Raw genomic sequence first — 20036 nt, 5'->3', positions numbered from 1 at the left:
AAAAGAAAAAGTATTTTCTATTTGTGCCTTTCATTTCAAATAACATATGACAAGTTTATATTTCACAGTTTACTATGAAAACTCTTAAAGACACTTTATTTCAACAAGTGATTAAACACCACTAGTTCATCATCAATAGAAGAGAAAAAGATCAAATAAATAGAACTGAAAATCTAAGTCTGGAAAAACACTGTCAAATGCACTCATATTTCTGGAAGACATTTTTGAGGTTTGAAATGTAGTTTGTTTGAGAAGGGAGTGACCAGAAGTCCAAGCTTTAATCAACCAATTCTTTTGGGCCACCATGACTGCACTGCTGCCAGGAGAAAAACTATAAAGGTTGAGCAACAACTGAAGGCCCTTTCCAAAACACTAAACTTAACTTTGATATATAGAAATGATACTATAGAGTTTGAGATACTAAAGCAGTGATTCATTGTTATCACATCAAACTAAATGTGCACACTGTTAGAAAAGGTGGAAAAATGCGCCATCTGCTGAAATTAAAACTTTGTTGTCAGGCAAACAAAAAATGTATATTCCTAAACTCCTCAAAACATTCACCATGAGTTCAGGTCTTCATAGGAGGAGAAGAGATTACTGAAGCAGCAGTAAAGTAGTGAGTCTTCACTTGAATATGCAGATGTCTGTTTGTTTACAGTTTGTCACAAACCAAAGCAACTTATTTAAACAATTCTTTATATCATACAAAGGTTTCAAAGCATATAGGCTTGCCCGCTGTATGTGTATTGCCAGGATGTTTCACTAATTAACAAAATAATATTAGGATAAACAAAACTAACATGTATATCCTCATTAAACCTCATGTTGTTTCTTACTTCATCAGGAAGTATACCAGTCTCTATTCACAATATGATCCTTCAAAGGGGCAATGGCAATTGAAATTCAAGTCAATTCCATTTGAATAGCAGATGTGTTCATAAAGTTCTCTAGGTCTTAACTAATGTCTCAAATCATGAAAATCTAACTTAGGAAAATTGATGACCCCGTCATTGATCTCCCATTACTTAATGACTCATCCTTTGATTTTTCTTCTTAAAGCAATGTTAGCTTTCACTTTTGTTAATGTTATGAAACGTCACGGAGCACATTTTATTGTTTACATTTTATCTTATCTTGTTAGAACTTATTTAGGTTCATTCAGTCATTTTTCTGCACTTTGCAAGATGCTCACATTGTTTTAAAACATGTGTGTAAGAACACGTTTTAAAATGTTATATCTGAAGCAGATCGCTCTATTCTTCAAAGTGCATCCATGGAGCAACATCACAACTGCCAGAAGTCAAACTTTGTGATGATCTTATGTGTCTATAGCTCTTTAGTCAGCTCATCAGCAAATTCAGCCATGATGTCATGCACCCAGATGTCCCTCTCTTCCTGTGAAGTGTCCACCAGGAAGACGGTTGCCTTTCTGTCCCAGGGCTGAGGGGCCTCCTGTAAGACCTCCAGCTGGGCCACCAGGGGCTTCTTCTCCACATGGTTCCTGAAAACCATGGACGCTTCCTCTGACCACTGCCTTGACTTCACTCCTGACAAAGACACAGGTGTGAAGGTTTAGGAGTTAAGTTAAAAAGCACTATAAACTGTGTTGTGATTTCCACTCACCAGCCAGCTGAGCTGTGATTCCTTGAAATGGCAGCTGTGTAAACTCTTTGATTAACGGTCTCAGCTGGGCGCAGCCAACCAGCTCATGTTTACCGTAGTCCAGCTCGTAGACAGACACCAACCCATTGGTGAGAACTCCTTTCACCAGCACACGATGCCAGCTGTAGGGAGAAAATGTTTTTGGAGTATTGTAGATATATTTTTTTATTTCACATTTTGAATATATAAAAATATTTTGGCAAAGAAAAACTGCTTTCATTCTGTTATTGAAAATGAACTAGAGATACAATAAGATAAAACAAACACTAATGTAATAACTATTGAGAAAAATCATTTCTACAGCATTACAAAGTTGATAATGTACTAGCCAAGCACTGAATTTAAAACATTTGAAAAGAAATAACATAATAATAAGAAACTGTTGAATACTTCAATAAAGAATTATATTTTTGAATTTTACTAAAACATGGGTTTGGTTTGGAAAACTGTATTTATAATTAACAACTATTGATGATAATGCAGTATTACAACATATATATATATATATATTACACATTCATGACATTTCTGTTTCCTCTTTCAAACAGCTGATCTGATGTGGCGCTCTTTCACTATTTAACCACACTTCCCGTCCTATCTGACACTATGTTTTGAATAAAAAAATCATATTCTTCATCACTAAAGACAATTCATATTTGTCTTAACAATTAAATAATCTTTTAAAATGCTTGTTTACTCCCTCATTTATGAATTCACTTGTCATCAATTTTATTATAAGACAAATGCTTCATTTTTGGTAAAGTGGGTGTATGTCTATATTTAAATATATATATATATTTTTTTATATATTTTTTTCAAAGCAGAAACAACTGGTTGATGTATTTTGATATAATATGTATTCAAACCCAGATATTTAAATTAAAATCCTTCTTGTTTTAGTGCCTGTCTCTGGGTAGATAGGGACCATGTTCTTAATGATTGCACATGATGTAATGTTTATTTTGATAAAGTTATTTCCACTATACATTCAGTGTTGGATTATTGGCTGCTACAGGTGCACGAGTACTTCAGAGAAACATTTGAAAATCAAATGTTCACATGCATTGAAATAAAAGTCATCTCACTTGTTGTCCACTTTCGCAGCATATATCTGATGTTTTTCTATGTTGAGAGGTTTCTCCTCGGTTTTATTGTAGTAGAGAATCATCTCTCCCATCAACACCACCAGTTTGTACATATCTCTCCAGGGCTGCAGCACAAAGTGGCCTGGATGGCAAGCCACTGATACATACACATCCATGTTGTTTCCTGAGAAAGAAAAACATCTGACATGTGGAAACAAACTGAACTGTTCTAATGAAAAACATCTGACATGTCATCATTTTAACGGGAGCAGTGGAAACAAACTGAACTGAAAAACATTTGACTTGAATGACTGTGATTTGATCTGACCTGCCGGGGGGAGCTGGAGTAATGGTGGTAGCTGGAGAAGGGATGAAGGAAATGATAGTGTCTCTGGTGGGCATGAAGTGGTCTTGTTGCCTTCGCTGACCCCTCTGGGTCCCGATAGAGCCCTCCTGAGATGAGGCTTGGTTGGAACAGAAGACGACACTGGACTCCCATCAGATGATTCACTGGTTGTTGAAGTCTTGGAGGATACATTGGGCTTCGATATCTTGGCAGGGCTGATCATTTAAAAGAACAAATATTTAGTGTATACTTAACTTGAGTCACAAAGTGTGGAACAAATAGTTAAAAAAGAGTAGAAACCTGTGGCTTGTCAGGAAAACATCTGGTCTCTGTTTGAACAGTTCAGACTTGACCATCTGATGATTGAGGCTGTGCTCCTGCTTGTGGAAGTTCTTGTCAGTGAACAGGTGGACACATACGCACTGCTTGGTTTCATCTATCTTGGCAACCTTGGAGGAATGTCAAGAGTGGAGGTATATGAAAAAGACAAATAGTGAAGAGTAAAGGAGAAGACCTCTGACCAAGAAGAGAGTTATTACTACTGTGCAGCCTCGTGCCCCAAAGTGCCTCGAAGTGTAGGAGACATGCAGGACACCAGCCTCTGAGGAGGGGCAGAAACCTTTTGGTTTATCCCAGAATATAATTTTAATTGTAAATTTACAGCAAGATTGTCAACTTCCCCGCCCGTTTCCCTCGCCTCCGCTGACAATGTGTTTAATATAAGCAAATGTTAGCAAAATGCACGTTTTGTCAAAGGTAAGACTACGGGCAATATTTAAAAAATAATGTTTGTTTATCATCTTTAAGAGGTTATATTTGGTGTTCTCTGCACAGTCAGACTTGATTCATGTTTCATTGTGGTTGTTATAATAACCCTTTGTTAGATGATACATGTGGTAAAATAAGTTTAATGCTCTACAGTTACACATCGAGCGCTGCACAGTCTTCATCGTTTGACTGTGCAGCTTTACATCGTATTTGTTTAGATCATTTAAAACATCGTCATAGTTAGAGGTGATGGTTTAGGGAGCTCTTGGTATTTACATTTAAATCCTGTTGGGGTTGATTTGATAATATTGCTGGTAGTTTAGATGCATTCAAATAGTTTAATCATTGATTTGAACTAACAATGTATCTTTGTAAGTTACTGGAATGCATTTTGAATTAGGCTGTTTAAGTATTATATTTATTTAAAGGCAAGTAGTAGCCTTATGAATTTATATTTGTATATATAATATTAAATTAACTTCATAGGTATAATGAAGTGTTAACTAATTCATTGATTCATTTAAAGTTCAATAATGATTAATGCTTCAGTTATTTGTTTAAAACAATTAGTAATGATGGAATACTGATTATTATTTACTTTGTAAATACAATGGAAGTGGAGTTGTCCAGCGTCCTCTCCACCATAAAGTAACTTGACAATGCACTTGTCATATTCATACCTAAGGACCTTTCATTTAATATTCAATATTAGCAGATCTGCATCATATGTGAGGTACATATCTCAAATTATTTTCAATGATGAAGATGTTGATTTGAATGTAAAGAAGGTGCTCAGAGTGCAACAAAAGCATCAAAATTTAGTTTGATTACTCGACTTCCCTGGATCCCTGTCCCCCTTAGGTAAATGTCTTCATATCCAAACATAATTCATATTTAACTCTGTTATGCAGTTTTGTGGCTTTATTAACTGCAAAGAGACACTTCAAATATGTTTTCACAAAAGAACTATGATTGCTCTCAGCACAAACAGAAGGGCCTTGTATTTGTTTTGCCTGGGGCCTCCAAATCACTATAACAGCCACTACTGAGGTGAGAAAAAGAAGGCGATTGAGAGGAAGTGGGTAGAGGTCTTACCTTCATGCTACAGTCTGTGGTGTTGAGCACTTTCTCTCTGAGCCACTGGACCACATCTGGAGTCCACGATCCAACACTGACAGCCAGGTCTGCTAGACAGCACTTCACAGCCTAAACACAGATTCCAGGATGTGTGATTAGAAAGTCTGTAGGAGTGAATGTTAAAGCTGCCCTCACTGCAACAGTTTGATCATTCCCCCTGAGCGTTTAACACCTTCCTCTTGGTGGACATTGATGCTGACCTGGGGTGGGATTGACATGAGGTCATGAAGAAAGGACCTTGGTAGCTCTCTCAGCTCAAACACCTCTACAGAAGCCTGGACACCCACATCGATGAACAGGATGTCCAACACTCTGCTGCCATGGAGGTTTGTGATCTAAAGAAAGAAACACACACGGATATCTACATTATTTTAAGTAAGAAATTTCCAGTTTACGCCTCGATCACCGAACAGTGAACAAATGAAACTGTCTCTCATGTGTATGAAGGTAGTATGACCTTTACATTCTTTATTAATCCTGAGAGGAAATTCTGTTTTAAACTCTGTTATTGAGAGACATGCTTCTCATTGGTCCCAAAACCTCACATGCACAAACAGGACCTGTTGACCTGCATTAATGGAGAGAGCACCAGGACTTGAACCGGCCACCCTCTGGTTCCAAACACAAGTCCCTACAGACTGAGCCAAAACCAAAACAGCAACATATAAGGCTGATAGACCACTGCCTGGTATCTGAAGAGAATAATGCAGTGCTCTGGAATGGTGACCTTAACTTGGTGGAGGGGTTGGTGTGTCCTGGTGAACCCGGGAGCTGTGTTGTCGGGGGCACGAGCCCCTGATTCGGTCTCCCAAGGCAAAGTGGTCAATCAATCTTATGTGGATTTACTAAATAAGTCACAGTCTGTGCTGCAGACCTATCGTACCTCTACACGGGACCATTTGCCTTTGTAACGAGCTAGGCATCGTTTCCCACAGAAGGGTCTGGAAACCAGGAACTCTGATGTTACCTGGAAGAGAAATATGCTTCATTAAGAATACATTGATATGCTCTAGCTTACACAGAAATGTCACAGGTCAACCTAGTCTCCTACTCTGTACACTGCCTTCAATTTCCCCTCAGGAGATCAATAAAGTATTACCCTGTCTTATCATAAATAATTAAATAAAAACAATAAGAAAAGGAGAATTATCAAAAGAGATAAACAGACTGCATTCTACTGGTCTTTATTTAGGATTACTCTAACTGGAAATAAACTTGTGAATAGAGACATTCTTGCTGATAAAACTAACAAACATGACCCTGTACTTTATAACTGTTGTGAAAATCCTTTGTATTAAGTATAAATGATATGCATTATCAATCAATCAATCAATCAATCAATCAATCAATCAATCAATCAATCAATCAATCAATCAATCAATCAATTTTTATTTGTATAGTGTCAACTCATGACAAGTGTTATCTCGAGACACTTTACAAGAAGCAGGTAAAAGACTCTTTGTTTTTTAAAACTATATTATAATGATAACAATATTATAACAATCACTTTCATGCTTGGTCATTTTATCCAGAAATACAGATTTTACAAAAACAAACCCTGTCAGAAGAAACAACCAGAGTCTATAATGTGTTTTACAAAATACTGATGTAGTGTTACTGAGCTGAGCTATTTGAATGGCTCGAACAGCACATCTAGAAAAAGCATCCTGTCTGCTAACAGATTAAATGGTTTATGTCTTAACTCCAGATTATCAACCTAATCTCAATCTGTCCACGGATCTACCTGAAAGGAGCAACAACGTCAACATTTTCACCAAAGACTTCTAAGAGGAATGTGTGACTCGTGATGTACACAGTGAACATCTTGTGTGTAGGGCTTATGGTGCACAAAAAATAGATTTGCAAATTAATTTGCAGTTGAAATGCAGAAATACATAACTCTTTGTGCTTTTATAAAGAGGAAATGTTACATTTTTATTACATTTTATATAATATAAACTAAGTGAAAACAGCTAGAGAGGACAGTAAAACTAAAATGTTTGATCACGATATTACTTTTGTCAACTGAGCCGTCTGGGAGTTTTTTTTTTAATTAAAATGAGAAATACAAAGGTGCAGATGTGTCGTTGTTCTTTAATCACCGTGTCTACAGGGAGACGCTTCGGGTTCAGGGATCCATTTTTCCTTTGAATAAAGTTTGTGTATTTACTTCACAATATAAAGCATAGAATTATTTCCCTTCTCTCAACTAAAATTTCCCTACCAAATCTTCATAGTGCACATTTAAAAGAAGAAAAAAAATGTAAGTAGATAAAAAATAACGACATTATCTCAAAAAGTAAATGGGAAAGTAAATGGGAAGTGTAAAAATACTAACTGTTTGATGTCACAAGGAGTATATTACTTTTGACTAGTCAACTGAGCTGTGTGAAATGTGTCCCATCACTCTGTCTGCAGTAAGACCCTACAGTGGATTATCTACACCAGGGGTTCCCAAACTTTTCATCCCGCGACCCCCAAAATAACGATGCGAGAGACCGAGGACCCCTTCTGTCCCTGGAAGTGGTTAAAGCATAACGTTGCACACAGCAGCACGCACTAATGGGCCTATCCAAACACTGACAATAGAACAACAATAAAAAATACTGCAGCCTTAAACTAATTGAACAACATTTTTGTATGTAATTTCACAATAATAGGTCAAATATGTCATTTCAAGTAATTTCCAGTTTGCATTTGTTTTTGGAAGGCCAGAGGGTCCCGATCCCGGAACCACTGATCTACACCATGCTAAAAAAGGGACAAATTGAAGGGAAGCAACTTGATCAGACTAAAGTAAAATGCAAATTTACTCTCAATAACGTGAGTCATTCTCTTATTATATACATATATATATATATATATATATATATATATATATATACACACTGTATACATACACAGAAAAATATAGTAAAAGATAAATGTAGCATGCATTCCTAACCTGTGAGTGGAAGCACGTGTCTATTTTCTCCAGAATGTCATTGAGCTTAGCGAGGCCTCTGGAGGGCAGTTGGCAGTAGAGGGTTCCATCTGAGCAGACACTGCCTACAGTCACATTCATGTATGCACTGTTCACCTGATGAGAGCCAGTTATAGGAGTTTAGAGCAATGTACACATACACTGACCCAACCACAAGGATCCCCTCCTGTACCTGCAAAGGACTGGTCAGCGTCTTGTCCTGAAGGGCTTTCATACAGGTAGCATTGATGTTGACATCATCATCCTGTGACGTGTCATACAACACTACAAGAGGAGTCTGCCCTCTTTCCAGGATCTCTGCCAAAAGGATTCTTCCACTTGCCATTCTCTCAAACTTCTTCAGCACAGCAGGTTCCTGAGAGAATGGCTCCAGGCCTAAACACACACACACACACACACACACACACACACACACACACACACACACACACACACACACACACACACACACACACACACACACACACACACACACACACACACACACACACACACACACACACACACGCTCTCTCTTAGAAATCCTTCACTTTTGATATGTCCTTATCAGACAGTTGTTCAGTACGGACTCACCTGCCAGTTTACACTTGGTTGCCTGGAAAGGCAGCTGGAGAAACTTCTCATGCAGCTCAAACACTTTGGTTTTGCAAACTGTTTCTGAGAAGCCATGATCCACATAGTACACCTACAGAGCCCACACAAACCACAGAGATGACAAGGTTAAACTTCTAACCTTCCTTTTATATTGATTACATATCTATGTAACACAACACATTTGAAACTCTAAGTTGAGAGAGATTTGTTCACATTCATGAGGTCCCAAGCACCAAATGATGCGAGGACCCTTTAGTGACAAACAATTGCATTTGAGCGTCCTTGGTTGTTTCCTTGACTTCTCACCTTGACCTTGTCTGCCATGACCTCATACACTTTTGCCCTTAGAATCTCCTCCTCCTCCTCAGCCCTTACAGCAACAAGTTGCCCCAAGGATGGGGATGCAGCAGGAGCTGGACTTCTTTGGTCTAAGCCATAAAAGTCCCTCATGTGGTCCTCCATGGACTCCTGTGCTTGGGAGTATCCTTCACCAATGTACCTGAGAGCAAGAAGGGAAAAAAGATATTTACAAACTTCCAAGTGTTACAGCAGCTTCCACACATTCACTTCCTTCCTACCTTATTAGAACTCCATTGGTGTTGGTGGCCTCCACCACCAGCACAGATGGGTACTCCTCTTTGGGGATCTGCAGAGGGGGCACCACCTGGTAACTTTGCCTCTTCCCCGGCTCATGCGTAACACTCAGCTCCTCCTCACTCTGTGAAGGTTTTCTTTGGTTACAATCCTCTTCTCCTCCACACCGGCTTCTGTACAGGATGGCCCTCTTAGGGTTGTCTGGCATCGGGTAGTCGACAGTGCAGATGTCAGAGAGGAGGTGGAGGTTCTCCAGGACATGTGTAGGCAGTTTGATCTTGTAAATAAATACATATATTTAGTGCAGTGAATTATACAATGACATGAGTTTGAAAGTGTTTCTTATTGTCACTGACTTTATAGGTGTCTTGGAAGAGCTTAGGCAGTGCATGGGCCCACAGACCATTGGAGTATTTAACCAGCAGCTCCTCCAGTTTCAACTTCAGGTCAGGACTGAGGGTGGCAGGGGAGGAGGGGGGGCTGGGGGATGACGATGGAGACTTAGAAGAGTGAGAAGCAGAGTGGGTCAGAGTGGATCCTTGGTTGGCAGGGGAACATGTTTGTTTTTCTGTGGTATTGTTTGAAGTGGGAACAAGGGAGGAAGGGGAGTTCTGACTGAGAATGATCGGAGGAAAGGATGTGGCGTTCTGTTCCTTGGCGGGGTACAGGAGCAGCTCTGATGTGTTGCTGCTGGAAGTTTTCTCTACCTTAGAGAACGAAAAAGAAATGACTTATTTTGTTTGCAATACTGACTGAACATGCAAAGAAATACAGAAACTAAGCATGACAAAGGCTTTACACCATGACATAACAATTCACAAACTCTTTCCATTGCAAATAGAGAATTCTACCTTTCATTTGTTTTAAATTTTTTGTGTTGAGTACTTGAATCAGAAATACTTCTTATCATAAAATATATAGAAATAAACCAGATATAACTTCAGTAGAATAGGTAGAACATACCGTGCATATGTGAGTCCATCCCTCTAGGTCTCTGATGGCCTCCGTGGGCAGCTCCTGTTTGTACAGCTCTTTGTAGATCTGGGGCAGCTTTGAAACCCAGAAGCCATTACTGTACTTCCCAAGTATCTCCTTGATGTGAGTCTGAACCTGCTGAGGGTTGTAGGGCCTTCCTCTCCCTGAGCTAAGACTTTCATTCATGTTCAGGGGCGCTGGGAGAGCATCAGGAAGAATACAGGGGAGATAAATCATCAGAGCAAGAACAGTTAAGGAAGGGGGGGTGGGGCTCAAAGAAACAACATAGACACCTGGGAGCTGATTGAACTTTACAAAGCATTAACAATAGAAAAATAATTTCTCACATTTAGAGAACATACGGCTACCCAAAATGTTTGATCTAATTACAGGCAGCACTTCCTACTTACCACCTGAGTGTTGGGAGTTTCTGGAAAGGTGAGCATGCACCTCCTTCTGAAACCTTGACGGGAGGCTCATCCTCTTTTCAGACCTGGACAAAAAGAGAGCAGACAAACGGAAACAGTTATGTCCTTAAAGAGAATTCTAGCTTTATTAGAAGTCCAGTCAGTGTTATTGGTAAATAAATGATCAAGAAGTAAAAGTGTTCAGCGTGTTGTGTACTCACAAAGAATGATGATTTCTATAACATAAGTGATACGCCCTATGATGGTTTTTTTTTGGTTTTCCTCTTGAGGCACCACCTAAGCACCTTGGAAAGAATTGAACACACTCACTGTATAATTGGTCGTTAGCAAACTCCCATGTCAAGGTCCCAGTGCAAACTGACATGTCTCACTTATCAGTTCAGCCTCATTAAGAAAGTGATCAGCCTGCTCCATCATCCACCCTGAGTGTGCCCCTGATCCAGGAGGAGGTTAGGGTATGCCCCTCTTCCCTAAGCCTCTTTCTGGATCACTCAGTGAGGGACAGGATGATGACTAACTACTACGACAGGGGTTACAGGTCATTAGTGCCACCAAGGGGATGGCACTGAACAAATATTGCCTGCCTGTCAGGATCTTTAGACCAAGTTCCAGACATGAGAGCTGTCAATGATTTAGAATATCAGGGACAGAAAACTATGGCAGCAGAACTCCTGATCATGTTGCAGGCCTTTGAGGGATCACAAACTTATCTCGACGAGTACTCAATAATAAAAAGAATCAGCCACCCTTTGCTGAATTTTCTTCGTGGCAAAGATTAATATTCTGTGTCTTAACTGCACCATCCTGCTGCGTCTATGTGCCTTTGTTTTTTCACTGTTTTTATTTTTTTCTTAAAAGGAACTGCTTAAGATAAGGTCTTAATGTGATCATGGCTGCTATTGCAATAGACATGCTCTTTTTCTGTTCTTTTTGTTTATTTTCCTTTTGGGGGAGTAGGTTTTTATTTTTATTTCTGCTGTTTTTTGTTTAGTCTGTATTTTCTATGTTTATAAAAGCAATAAATATATTTAAAAAAAAACAAAAAAAAAACAGCCATATCGTCTTAATACCCTCCTCTTCTAATACTCTCATTAATAAGGGCGGCTGCGACTCAGTGGTAGAGTCAGGCTTCTGCAGCCACAGCCGCTGTGTCCTTGGGCAAGACACTCAACCCCAAGTTGTTTCCCCTTCATGGCGTCGTATGAATGGATACTGAGAGACCCTCCATATACAGTGCTTACAGTACAGGTGTGAATGTGGTGTGGATGGGTAGGTGTGACCTGTGGAGTAAAAGCTCTTTGAAAAAGACTAGAAAAGTCCTATAAAAGCTCAAGTCCATTTACCATGATTCAGAAATGGAATAAAAACAGATTTTTTTTATTTTTTTTTTGGGGGGGGGGGGGGGGCTTGATGAGAAATAATGTCATTTAAAAAATGCAATAAAAAAGTGTGATTATCGATATTAACTATTGAAATACAGCAATTAATCACAATATTTTTCAGTCATTTTCATTTGACAGCCCATATATTTATATTAGGACTCTCAGGGTTAAAACATTAATGGAGGTCCTCCGAGCGGGCGGCCCAGGTTCAAATCCAAACTGTGGCTCCTTTCCCGCATGTCATTCCCCACTCTCTCTCTCTCCCTGATTTCAAACTCTATCCACTGTCCTATCTCTCTAATAAAGGCACAAAAACCTCAAAAATAAATCTTAAAAAAATAAGGTTTTTGAGCAACAAGGTTCTCAAATCTGTCCTCAGCCACAGAACACTCAGCAGCTTGTTGGATCTAGTTTGCATTAACTTGTTTTTAAGGCATTAGTAGATAAGGCAGTGGGAGTTAATGCTAGCCCATTTTTAATTTTATTTGATGTTTTTCGCTCTGTCAATTTGTTTGCTGAACAACAACTCACACAACCAGGCATCCCAGAGTGCACCTGAACAAGCACACACACACACACACACACATGATAACATTCTGCAGCCAGTGTTTTGTCTAATGGAAGATCTAGAGGCATTGAGAGAGATCTGCTGATTCAATCTGTGTCGGTTTACAAACGATAATCTACCAGAGAATAGAGCAGGGATTAGAAAGGGCTCATACCCTCCCTGCTCTGGACTTGTGTCCCCTGCAAACACAGCAGGCTTCCCTCCATCCTCCCCATTGTGATGTGTGAGTGGGACAACTGTGGTGGCACGGACAGAAGACTGATGTCAGTTGTTTTCACTGCTGACTGACTAACAGAGCTATTAATGGATGGAAGTAGAAAAAGAGGCCATTGACATGGATCATTCTTGAATTATTGTTGAAGTACTGCACACGTTTCTATGTGATGCTGAATGCTAGAGGGGCTCTGAAAAAAAAACATTATAAAGAAAATACTATAATATACTATAATTATAATAATAATAATAAATAAATATTTGATCACAAAAAAGGAAAATGATTTTGGCACATGACCAGCTAAAATGGGATCAAGCATGAGAATATTATGAACCAATCACAGTGAGTTTCAAGAATAGACCAATGGGAATATGATACACAAATAAATAAAACTAAACAATAGCAATGTGCCAAACATGTAAGGAGACAGTGAATGACCTGAATGTATCATTCACATGCAGAGAAAGAAGAAGAACAATCAAAGGAGTTAGTCGTCAGTCTCCTGATGAATAAGCAGCAGCAGGAAGGATGATGCAATCAAATCAGAGTTCAATCAGGCTTCCAATCACTATTCTGATTGAGCCCTACAAACAGACACAGACACAATGGGTGACATAGATAATGTGGATTTTCATGAACGTTTTGCTGTAATTAAGACTTGAAGGTGGAGCATGACAAAACAATCTACAAACTTATCCTTAAAAGATCCTTTTTAATTCTTTATGTTTGTAACTGTCTTCAAAAGTTTAAATACTTTAAACTTTTAAAAAAAATTAAACTTAAAACGTAATCTGAATCCCGTGGCAAATCTTCAGGAAATGTTGTGACATGAGATGAAGCCTTTGTGAGCATGTCAGTGTTCTGCACCTTCCTTTGCTTTTATTTCCTGAGCAGAGAGGAAGGGTTCACATTGTGCTCTAAAAGCCCACACGTATGACGACACCAAGCTTCAGCATGGGCTGTGAGCAAAGGTTGTATTTTCATACTTATCACTGGCACAAAATAATATATTGAATGCCAAATCTATGTTTTGTTGAAGATTCCTAAACAAAATAAAAGGCTATTCTTGTTTTTTGACTCAAACACTATGACACTGATTGCATAAAAAACTCTTCATTCATAAACTTATTGGCAGTACGTTAGCTGAATTAGAGTTTTTATCGAGCTTCTCTTTGCTCAAATGTCTAATTCGGCTCTAAACATTCTCTTCACTCACTTCTCTGCAGGTTGGTTCCCCTTCCTGTTAGGTGCGTTCTGATTGGACGTCTTGTTGGAATGTGTCCCAGTCTTGCCTTCTGACTGGTCATCCCTCATTTCTCTTGCCTGTTTGAAGTCTCCATGCCCCCCCCCTCGGCCTCCTCCTCTACCTGAACCTCGCCCCCGGTAGTTGGGCTGCCTCAGTGAGGATTGAGGTTTAGCTAAACAGAGAAAGAGAAAGCAGAACTTTACACAAAGTAGAAACAATGTGATAGCACAAATCAAAAAGTTGAACTTGAGAAAAATCTGCTGGAAACAAATTTTAACTCGTCTGTCTAAATGTCCAATTAGAATTAAAATCATAAAATGTAACAGTCATTCAGATAAAAGCTTGAGGAAAGAACAGGTTAAGGTATCCTTTCATCAAGACCAGAAAACAGGAGGAACAAATAACCAACCATCAAAAATGACATTAAGTCACTGCGCTCAAGGATGTTAGTTTATTCCAGTACTAGTGTAGCCAGTCTCACATTAGCAGATAAAAACTCTATGGTGACTATAGTAATGTGTGGAGACATGAAGGGAGTCTTCATTGAACACTTGTTTATAGAAGAAACAACGTTGTATGTGGACAAGTTCTTTATTGTCATGTAAACCAAATAATTCAAAGTTTTCTTTCAAGAAGAATTAAAATACAATCAAATCTGAGCAGCAGTAGTATAGGATACACATGGATGAAGTAATATACTCACAAAGCTTCTCCAAGACTTACATAGGTGGATAGAAAAACAGGTCTCATTTATAAATCAGTGTATATTTAACACTTGGTAGGATTAAGAAAGATGATTAGAGAGTCTGGCCCCCTTCCTAGAGGAGGTTGACACCCCTGATAAAATATGTGTATACATGTCCATGTGACACGTGTTTTTCTTACCAGTGTGCACATTTTCCCCATGAGTTTATTTCTATAGAATAGATCATAAACTTGGTGTTTGAAGTGGTGCATGCCAGTTTCAGGCTCTGTTTTGGATGCACACAATGTTTTTAAATGAGAGAGCTGTTTTCTAGCTTGCTCGGTAAATAAAAACGATTGTATGGCAGGAAATGAGCTGCTAATCATGTGACTTACAATGATGTGACTCTGAACAAACAATGACAATGAGAAATGGGCTAGCTTTTACTATTATGTAAAGCTGACTATTGAAACAGAATCATGATTTGTTACAACTGCTGTTAACTCATGTAAAAGCACAACATGCCATTTGGGCTTAAATGTTTTAGTACAGATAAAACAAACAGATGAACTACGTAGAAGCTGGTGTGTCTATTTTTAAATTTTGGAGACAGCCGAGCTGGATATAACCTCATGTTAATAGTTTTGATGGTAAATTAAGTAATTAACTAACTTTAGTATTTCAAAATGTACAATTAAGAATGTGTGCTAGAATACAATATGCATGCTATAGCAAAATATATGAATTTAGTAAAAACTCTTTCAACCCTTAATTATCTAATAATTCTGATAACATCTCAAAAAGTGTCTTCACAACTAAGGGTTATTTAAAAATTATCCCAAAACCCAGCAGCTGTAATCCATGGTTGTTTTTTATGACCAGTAAAAAAAAATGATCCCGACAGCATCAACAATTCAAGCCTGTCACCACTTCATTGTGACATCACTGCTGTCAACGCAGCATGACATGCATAACAACACATGTCTTCTTTGTGCAGTGATCAGTAAATAACCATTTCATTAACTTCTTCTTTTTCATTTCTTTGTCCTATTTCCTCTCCATCCATTTTTCTACAACCTACTCCTGCTTTTCAAATAACTCCGTTCTTGCTGAACGTCAGATCATCTTTTAAGTGAGCAGGCATAGCAAGCAGTGTTTTCAAAGTCATCAGTAGGAGAGTAAGATTTTTAAATATCACAGCAGATGCTACTTAGCAGTGGGCTGCGAGCAGTAATATTATAAATGAATAATACTCTGTGACAAACACACATTCCAAAAACTGTGCAGTCCCACACAGGCAGGCACAAGCTTGATCTACATTCAAACACACTCTAGGCTAGGACAAGCACTTGACACCCTCACTATAGTAGCTGCTGCGTCACCTCACCAGCATGGACACACAGTTTCTGGTCTGTCTCAGCGTGAATATCAATATCCTGGGGAGGCAATGGCAGCCAGTATTACCATGAGGAAAGGAGACTAATGGAGAGGTTGATTTGTGAATCAACTGGTCTCCATCTGCAGATGAGTCTCAACAGACTGTGTTAGCCTCATCTTAGCATCCCACTCTCAGTCTAACTCCTCCCTCCCCTCTATTTCACCATCCCTCTGCTTTCCACCTGCCACTCCTCTGTTGTCCATGCACTACCACCACCTCCCTCTAAGAATATTCTGCAGCATCATAGTCTAGTGGAGGTGTGTGCATCTTGTTTTTCCAGATGTGTTTGTGTGTTTGTATGTGTGCAGGTATGTTACGCTTCAGTCTACTTACATAAGAAACAGGTTTATTAAGATCAGATGAATGTTTGATTACACAGTCATTAAGTACGTGAGCTGACGTCTTTGTACACCTTTAAACATGATGTATGTCTTTAGCCCTGAAAATGGTTTATCGGTCTGCTTGTGTAATTGTTTTTCAACTTCTTTAAGTACTGGATGTACATTTACTTAATTCAGGATACTTAAACTGTGCTAGCCAGCGGCTTCCCCGGGCTGTCCTTACAGATCCTGTCAGGTTTGAATTATGTGTTTTATTAATTAATGTGTTGGGGAAGAGGGGCACATTATATAAGATTACTCTTCTCTCTGGTCCTTTACATTCAAGATTTGACATTTTATGTTTGTATTTAATTGTATTGTTTGGTCGATGAATGAAATAAAATATACAAATTTAAAAAACTAAAACTCCTCCACTCAGCTCTCTCTCATGCCCAGTGTCAGAGTCCAGGCCAGACATGCTTTAAATCTTTTAGTCTCTGTAACTTTTACATTACTCTCTGTTGTCAAACTTTGCCTTTTTCTCATCTAAATAATGAATTAACTTCCTTGTGTCATTCACTCTATCCTGTCAAAAATAAACTGTTCCACTGAGTGCCACCAGCAAGGATTTGCAATATTGTGTTTTTGATTATGCAGCATTTATGAATTTGCAGAACTATTACCATCATTGTAATTAATTCAGCTGTTTGCGGTTTGTTTTTTAATTTGCAGCGTGTTTCAGTCATTATTATTGACTTTGCATTTGTATCGTTCATAAATACATTGCATAATGTATATATCATTTCATATGTTGCCCTGCGGTTGCACTTGTTGTCCAGTATGTAATGGTTATCCCAAGAGAACCAACATCCACATCTTTGTCACTTTTTCTATATACTTTATGAATCTCAAACAGAAACTGTGAAATACCACATGTACCAACATTTTTTAACCCTTTCATGAACTGATGCGGGTCAGAATTATGTTGTTCAGTTTTGATACAACGACAAAAGTCTTGTGACTAACCAGAAGCTTTGCCTGCTAAAAATTATTTACATAATAATACATTCATAAGAATAAGTATATTCTAAATGAAACTTCTGTTTGACTGTGTTACAGCTTAAAATGCATCAAAAAAGTGTTGTTTTTTTTTTACCATTGAAGACGAGTGGGGCCGCTGGTTTGACCCTCATCTGGGTATTAACGACGTGGGGTCGACCTGTCTTCTTAGAGCTGCGTTGACGAGCCACGACCTTGGCTAAATGTGTTGTCTCATAACACACTGTCTAGAGGAGAGGAGAGAAAGGAAAAAGAAGAGAAGAAAGTGGAAGAGAAAGATGTATAGGTAACTTTGTTCTGACTGGTTGATTTTCAGATTGATCAAATTGGAGCTGGAGGGAAAATGTCTGTTTTAATCATTTCTAAATAGATATGAAATCCCCCTCAGACAAACACACCTCTCCAGAGGCATTTCGCTCCATGCGTAATAAAGAGGGCATGCTGGCTAGCATTGTGTCCAGGTGGTTGTATCCCATCTGTTTGTGTGGTATGTGCTCCCCGGTCAGCTCCTTATACTCTGATTTCAAACGGGACAATGACACTCCACCTTTGTTGGCCTGGAGGACAGCTCGAAGCATCTTCTTCACCAGCTCAACATCAGCCATCTGAAAAGAAACCCATGAAAAAAAAGCAAAGAAACAAAACACATTTTTAAACACATGAATTGAAAAGTGGAGCAAAAGTTCCTCACCTGTAACCAATCAGGTCAGGATATTAACAACAAAGAGAGAGAGACACCCATTGATCATAACAGACATGTCAAATATAGCAAATGATGTAAACATTCTCAAAGTGTCTTAATGAACAAAATTAAACAAGGAAACAGAAAACAACAATTAAACCATTTTTGATTTAGCATTTTATTACAAACTAAATTATTAGATCAAGCATTTTATGTCTTCCCACACATTTTAGGCAGGAAGTAATCTTAGAGTGACTGCTACTGTTGACAATGTTCAGACTGTGGGGGATATCTCACTGAGTGGTGATGCAGACATTCAATAATGGTTCAGATTTGGATGTGTTATCAGGCCTATCAGTCCAGACTATAAGAAGAATATAACCTATTTGTGTGTGGCCTATAGTCATTGTCTGTTTCTATTTAACTAGTGCAACATTTATTTCTGTCATCACCATTCCACTGTTTTATCTAACAGGTAGGCCCTAGGCTAAGAAGTCTATTTATTGGAATTGATTGAACACAACACAACCTGAAACACTCCTGTATGTAGACTATACCCGTTTTAGTAAAGGGTTGTAAGATCAGATGATACCAATTACCGTCCGTTGGTTATAGGCTACACAGACAACATACAAACTACTTGGACTAGGCCTACAGAAAAAATCACTTTCTGTTTGTCTGCAGCAGATTGAAGTCGACCTGGACTATTTTAAACTGCGCAAAGCACAGCACTAAACACATAGCCAGCCTTGGTGAGACTGCCATTATGTAAAAAAAGCACTTGAGAAAGTAAAATGCCATGGGAAAAAGGTTTTGGCAAGCGGAATGCAGACGACTTGTTGAAGGCAATTCTTGCAACGTACGTGGGACAGAGAAATAAATGACGTAACGCGTCACATTTCCACTCCACTCCACACCCTCCGTTGGAAATAAACTATTTGGATGAAGTTTTCATTTCTTGCTTCCTTTAGAAAAACATATTTAATTGTTCTATAGTGTTAGAATAGCCAACAGGACCAGGTAAACAGTCACTCAGGTAACAAATAGTCTACCGAACATATCATCGAGTTCAACTCTTCTGTAACAGGGCAGCGGGTCGTTCAATTAGCTGTAGAAGACCAGAATCACAAAACAAGATGGTCCACCGTATTCTAGTTAGTATTTTAAAAGTAGGCTAAACAATTCATAACACCGGAATAACGATTTACTGTATTAAGTTGCGCGGAGCCTACCGCCTTCGAGTCATCCTTTTAGAAGGAATTCAAATGAAACACCCGGCGAAACTTTTCCAGGAGTGAGAGTAAATCAGATTAAAAGCTACCAATAGCATTCTACCTTGTTTCTACAGAAGATAACCGAGTAAAGATAGACCCGGTCCAGTCGTTACCTTGCTGTCACCGCCGCAGGTCTGCTACGGCTGCAGCTTTGTCCACGGAGTGTGTGACAGCAGCCGGCCGGTGCAGGCACAGCCTCTGCTCCGCATCCTGATTGGTCAAAAGTGCTTTGATTTCTGGCTTATTACCTTATTACATGTTGATGTGCATCAGAGACACGCTGAACAAAACGAACCGTCTATTTACGCAGGCAGAAGGTCATCGTTACTAGTTTTGCACCACTGTGTGCTTCAAAATGTCTCAAACCTCAATCAAAATTATCTATTGTATTGAAAAAAAACACATTTTATTCCTATAAACAAGGGTTGTTTTCACACGGTATTGTGCAAAATTAGATAATAATTAACAATAATAATTGGATTAGCCTACTTAAAACGTGTTATAGCCTGAAGAGGTTTAATATGATATTTTTATATAGTCTAGAGGTCAAATCTAGGCTAATAATAATAATAATAATAATAATAATAATAATA

The 20036-nt window shown here is 38.7% G+C and overlaps 1 protein-coding gene across 2 annotated transcripts; it reads right to left on the bottom strand.

Moving 5' to 3' along the window:
• Positions 1-68: 68 nt before the first annotated feature.
• Positions 69-19702, bottom strand: tdrd7b (tudor domain containing 7 b). Of its 2 annotated transcripts, XM_061031016.1 has the most exons (20): positions 19557-19702; positions 17886-18092; positions 17585-17714; positions 13956-14157; positions 10558-10640; positions 10136-10344; positions 9529-9879; positions 9157-9449; positions 8885-9077; positions 8558-8669; positions 8157-8359; positions 7946-8080; positions 5885-5968; positions 5202-5336; positions 4960-5070; positions 3397-3545; positions 3079-3311; positions 2751-2934; positions 1627-1787; positions 69-1550 (listed from the first exon to the last, which is right to left on the bottom strand). In XM_061031016.1, the coding sequence occupies exons 2-20, from the start codon at positions 18090-18092 to the stop codon at positions 1330-1332; spliced, it is 3396 nt and encodes a 1131-aa protein (XP_060886999.1). In that variant the 5' UTR covers positions 19557-19702; the 3' UTR covers positions 69-1329. The 2 variants fall into 2 exon arrangements, with proteins under 2 accessions (XP_060886999.1, XP_060887000.1); XM_061031017.1 differs by lacking the exon at positions 19557-19702 and having other exon boundaries at positions 17585-17710; positions 17886-18020.
• Positions 19703-20036: the final 334 nt, after the last annotated feature.

Source organism: Labrus mixtus, chromosome 23, assembly GCF_963584025.1.
Source record: "Labrus mixtus chromosome 23, fLabMix1.1, whole genome shotgun sequence".
NCBI classification, from domain to species: Eukaryota; Metazoa; Chordata; class Actinopteri; order Labriformes; family Labridae; genus Labrus; species Labrus mixtus.
This window is presented reverse-complemented; position numbering and strand designations above follow the sequence as displayed.